The sequence below is a fragment of the Aegilops tauschii genome, chromosome 3 (genome assembly GCF_002575655.3).
Source record: "Aegilops tauschii subsp. strangulata cultivar AL8/78 chromosome 3, Aet v6.0, whole genome shotgun sequence".
NCBI lineage: Eukaryota > Viridiplantae > Streptophyta > Magnoliopsida > Poales > Poaceae > Aegilops > Aegilops tauschii.
The window spans coordinates 365,887,118-365,892,395 of NC_053037.3; the positions used below are offsets into that span (position 1 = coordinate 365,887,118).

Below are 5,278 nucleotides of genomic sequence, written 5' to 3' on the forward strand. Positions count from 1 at the left end.
TGTTGGTGCCATGTGTTGAAGATAACATGGGGGATAGTTCGAACAACCACATTTCTCCCTCATATATGGTCTAAATTTTGGGGAGCCTGAACTGTTCATATGGTTGAATTTTGAAGAGCCTATTAAACGTTCGCTTGATGTCCGAACACATCCGAACCTTTGAGAACAAATAAGCTTTGACCTTACAGACAACCTTAATTATTTGTTTAATTAGTTTATATATGCATAGCTCGTAGTAACGCACGGGCGTTCTGCTAGTTATAGTTACACGTGAGAGTCCATTTGTCTCAAAAAAACACACGTGAGATTCCATAGTTGGAGTGGCACGCCCTGCTACTTGTTTTACATGGGTCGCTTGTTCGAAACCCCAGGCGAAACCTTCTTTACGGTATATAAAATTCTTGATTTATGTTGCTTAATTTAAAGATATAAAAGTTTTGTATGCTTCTACATCAGTTACTGAACTCTGGGCGGGTCGGTTGCCGCGCATGCTAGTTAGACAGAGATCACAGGGACGAATCCTTCTGCGAAAAACAAGCGCTTGCGGCATGGCAAGAAGCCAAGGACAGCTCCAGGAAATCTCGAGTGTCCTACATTCTTAAGCCCTGGTGCTACTTCAAGCTGTGCGAATCATTTCAGCCATGGGATATAGGCATGTAAGAAAGGTGGAGCTGAAAATGGATGCATCAAAGCTGAAGTTACAACAAAGGAATTAAAGCCTTGTGTGTTGCTTATGATGGTTGTATTTTCTTTGTGCAGCGGAGGTCCTGTAGCTATGTAGCGCATGAGTTAGAAGGGCGAGCTCTGTTAAGGGATGGCAACCAAATGTTTTGATTGGTCAATTACCTCATACTGTAATCGACCTATGTGCTAGCGATCTGTCCAACATATCTACCTAATGGAATGCAGAGTAGCGCTCCTTTCAAAACAAATCTCTAGCTGGATGAAGATTTCGAACATTACCAAGGCCAATTACTAGTAGTTTACAATAAGCGTGTACACCAGGTTGTATTTTTTTCCAAGAAAATTCTGATTTATTATGTTCAATCATTACAGTACAACGAACAACAGAAATAGTAAAAATTATTCGAGATCCGTAGACCACCTAGCGACGACTACAAGCATTGAAGCGAAACCAAGGCGCGCCGCCGTCAGGGCCCCTCCATCGCAGGAGTCGGGCATAACTTGTTGTAGCAGACAGTCGGGAAGTCGCCGTGCTAAGGCCTTATAGAACCAGCGCACCATAACAGCAACCACCATGGATGAAGAATAACATAGATCAGAAAGATCCAAACAGAAGACACATGAACGTAGACGAACAACGACGAGATCCGAGCAAATCGATCAAAGATAGATTCGCCAAAGCCACACCTCCACACGTCCACTAACAATGCTAGACGCACCGCAAGAATAAGGGCTAGGCGGGGAGACCTTTATTCCATCTTCAGGAAGCCGCCGCCGTCTCGCCTTCCTGAGCAGAACACAAACCCGAACAAAACTGAAAAAAAAACTAGAAACGGAGCCCTCCCACCGGCCCTTGCTAGGATCCACCGCGCCCCATGACCCTAGGGCCAACGGAGACGAGGCGGACCTGCGGCGACGACGGCAAGAGGCAAGAACCCTACCTTTTGTTTTGAAGGAGGAGGAGGAGGACTCAGAACCAGGTTGTAATTTGTCATATCCACAGAACAACGAAACTATCGTTTCTTCTTATAATATACTGTACATGTCACTCCATATCTGTATCTATACCTACTAATAAAGCAAGGGGTGTTTCTTCGATTTTTTCATACGTTCATCGCCGATTTTTTTTTCCTATCCGAGGTGGTAATAAATTCTTCTGTGCCCGTTTGCTAGATTTTTTTTTGGGATTTTCAAAATAAAGTTGGATTTTAAAATATGTTCCGGATTCTATAAATATTCTTGTTTAGTGAAATTTTCACAAATTCAAAATAATGATTGTGGTTAAAATAAACACATTTTAAAAAATTATTATAAATGTTCTAAACACGTTCCTATTTTTAAAAATTGTTCCTAAATTCAAAAAAGTTAGTGCTTTTTCAATAGTTCATGTTTTCAATTAATATTTGTGAAATTTAAAAAATCTCCCTATTTCAAATGTTGTTTATCTTTTTCCAAAATGAACGAAATTTTCATATAACTTTTCGGGATTTCAAAAATTGTTCATGTTTTAAAAATATTTTTAATTCATAAATATTAATTTATTTTTGAAAATTTAAAAATAAATAAAAAACTGTTTTGAAGATGGTGATGCAGTATGTTCTTAAAGTTCGCGCTGGTCATCGGTAAGCAGGACCATTTATTCGAGTGGCCAACACCCAGTGGTCGACTTTTTAGGTCGTGAGTTCGATCCTTCGACTTGTCGTTTTTTGGATTTATACTCGTGCTTTACAAACACAGGTCCTTTTGGTGCATGCCAGTGGGCTGGCCCAGACACGGACTATTGTGCGTACCATGCGCAATTTAACGATAAAAGAGTATGCTTTTTGGTTATAATTGAAAGAAATTGTAGGCACATGCCAATAAAAGGGAACATGCTGAATTGGCTCTAATGAAAAGAAATGTAGGGGCATGACCGCTAAAATAATCAAAGAGAATAAACCCTGATAAAAAAGGGACTGCCTGCTTATGCATGGATTATGGTAATGAAACTTGATTTACGTAGTGCAATTAATATTCCATCCGGTTACATCATAGTAGGAGAGAGTGATGATACCCTGAAGGCCGCCGCGCAGCCACCAAATGAGGAGGGAGCCACAACCCCGACACGAGGGCGAACCCAAAGGAAAATAAGGCACAAGTTGGTTGGTCGTCGCCACGCCGACTAACCCCACTACTATCAAGATCTCGCAGGCCAAACATGATTCGAGAGAAGACCACAGCTCCTCGCTCTATCGCCCCACTGCTGTGCAGACCTTTTTTGGTGCACACATTAATTATCTCTTCCGTTGATTCTCAAAAGAATATCTATACCGTTGCAACGCACGGGTATATGTGCTAGTATTAAAAAAGTAGTATCAATTTATTGGAAAAATGGAGGTGCTGCAACGCGCACCATCGTGATCGAGTACTATTGATGACACTTTGACAATCAGATGCAACAAGCACTATCTGAATATATAGATCATTTGCCAAAGCAAGACATAGGTCTAGCAGCTGTGGTTGCATGTGGACATGATGGGCGGCGCGGCGAACGGGCCGTCGAGCATCCCGCGGGCCATGAGCTTGTACGCCGCCTCCGTCATGTGCAGGCCGTCGAAATTCACGTGCCTCGACGGGTCCAGGCACGGCACCGCCGCCGACCCGGAAATGAAGACGGGGTAGCACGCCTCCAGCACCGTTTCCTTGTCGAACCCTGTCATGCACAGCGCGAAAATATACAGTAAGATCAAAGCCGTTCTGGACATGATGTGTGTTGCCACGGTAGGATTCTTGCTAGCGCTTGCCGTTTTGGGTGGGCGCTGTGATGAGGCCGAGGACGTTGTCGTAGGAGTTGACGTAGGTGATGGACACGCCGGGGTGGTCGCGGCGGAGCTCCTCGAGCTTGGCTTCCAGCATGTGGTTGTGGACGAGGATGAGGTCGTTGAGCCCCCGGAGGCAGCCCGTGGCAGGGTCGCGGTCGTCGCCGGGGAAGAGGGAGAGGTACAGCGGGGTGCACCCCAGCGGGAAGATGCCCGGCACATACATGGTCTTGGCGCCCAGCTCGATCAGAACCTCGATGGACAGAACGATGGACTCGATGACCTGGGGCGCGAGGGGCCTGACCCATTCCAGGGTCTTGTTCTGCAAGAAGGGGTGGTTGTAGTCGTTGAGGCCGATCTCCCCCACCAGGAACAGCGAGCTCGCCATCACCTCCTTCCTCTCTGCATGGCCGTGATGCGGTGATGATATGGTAGGAGATAGTATGGTCAGCGCGTTTGCGTAGCCATGGCGCCATGCGTGCACTTAATTGCTCTGGTTTTGTTCTACTTATGTGGTACACGTTACCTTGGTCCGTGGAGGCGAGCATGGCGAGCACTTTCTTGAACAAGTCTATCTGGACGCCGAGGGAGTAAGGGGGGATCGGGCTCGGGGTAAGCAGGTCCACCCTGAGGTTCTTTTTCAGGAAGAAATCCTGGCTCAGCGCCGTGGCGGCCGCAACCGCGAAATTGGCGCCGTACCGGAATTCCTCCACCGGCGACTTCCCGGCTGCCCCCTTCAGGTACGCCGGCCAGTACTGGAACCCCAGCCTCTCCACTGCACGAAACAATTCACATGCATCATGCATGTAAGTACTAAGCAGATGTCGACGTTCGTCCATACACTTACCGATGAAGTCGATGATGAGGCGGCCGTCGGACCATCGGCCGGTGGGGCGGCCGAAGAAGGTCTCGCCGTATGGCAGCGCTAGGACGGGCCCTGACGCGTTGGCGTAGTGGATGATGTAGTTGCCGGTGTCGGTCAGAGAGTCGCCGAAGCTGAATAGACGCTTGTAGCAGCTGCTCCGGTTCGCCGGCGCAGGCGACGAGGACGCTGTCGTGGACAGGGACAGCGCAAGAAGCGCGGCTACGACAAGCTGCAGAGGCGGAGTCGACGCCACCGCCATTGTGGTGTATGTGGATGGAAAGTAATGGTTTCGACCTCGAGCTAGACTCAATCAGTTTCTACCCTGCTGCCCGGCCGGACTTCCGCTGGAAGGCTATTTGTAATGTCCTACGTAGTGTCTGGCCAACTTCCGTTAGCCATATCTATTTCATCACGATGGGAGCTCTAACATTTTGAAATCGTCCGTACCCATCGGCCTGATACGACGACTTCGATCGATCGGTGTTGTCAAAGTTCTGTGTTGCTTGCAAAATGGAGCTCGTGGAAAAAAAAAAGATACCTCTTAGCCTCTGCATCGAGTGATGCACACATCTTTTATTAATTATTTAAGTTCGACATCCAACAGCAATAAATTTCAACAAAAGCTATCACACATAGCTGCCCCCCAAAGGTAAATTAGAAAAATAAAATAAAATCATAGAGACATGAGTCTCATGCATCACAATTCTTATTAGTAGGCGCCAACTAAATTGATTGAATAAATCCCGAATGACCATCTCCCATCGGCTGCATCCAAAGGCGTTGCCCGATCCTCATCCTTGCGCAGTAACGACTACGTATGGATCCAGCTGATGGCCGTGAAGATAACATGCAAAAAAAACTTCGGTTCTATTAAAAATACAATCATTACAAATGTTCCAGATGACACAAAGTAAAGCGCAAATTCCCGCAC

General features: G+C 46.6%; 1 protein-coding gene across 1 annotated transcript; it reads right to left on the reverse strand.

Annotated features, from left to right (window-relative positions):
* Window positions 1–3,024: 3,024 nt before the first annotated feature.
* LOC109763796 (sinapine esterase) lies at window positions 3,025–4,991 on the reverse strand. The gene is made up of 4 exons (XM_020322658.4): window positions 4,330–4,991; window positions 4,009–4,257; window positions 3,468–3,884; window positions 3,025–3,376 (listed from the first exon to the last, which is right to left on the reverse strand). Exons 1-4 carry the CDS (start codon window positions 4,604–4,606, stop codon window positions 3,171–3,173), a joined length of 1,149 nt encoding a protein of 382 aa, XP_020178247.1. The 5' UTR covers window positions 4,607–4,991; the 3' UTR covers window positions 3,025–3,170.
* Window positions 4,992–5,278: the final 287 nt, after the last annotated feature.

What these genes read in the sequence shown, in the direction of transcription:
- LOC109763796 (XM_020322658.4), bottom strand. Translation starts at nt 4,606, where the DNA reads ATGGCGGTGGCGTCGACTCCGCCTCTGCAGCTTGTCGTAGCCGCGCTT. An exon ending in CCTCATCATCGACTTCATCG is followed by an intron (nt 4,258 to 4,329) that starts GTAAGTGTATGG and finishes TGTTTCGTGCAG; the next exon opens with TGGAGAGGCTGGGGTTCCAG. An exon ending in GCTCGCCTCCACGGACCAAG is followed by an intron (nt 3,885 to 4,008) that starts GTAACGTGTACC and finishes ACGGCCATGCAG; the next exon opens with AGAGGAAGGAGGTGATGGCG.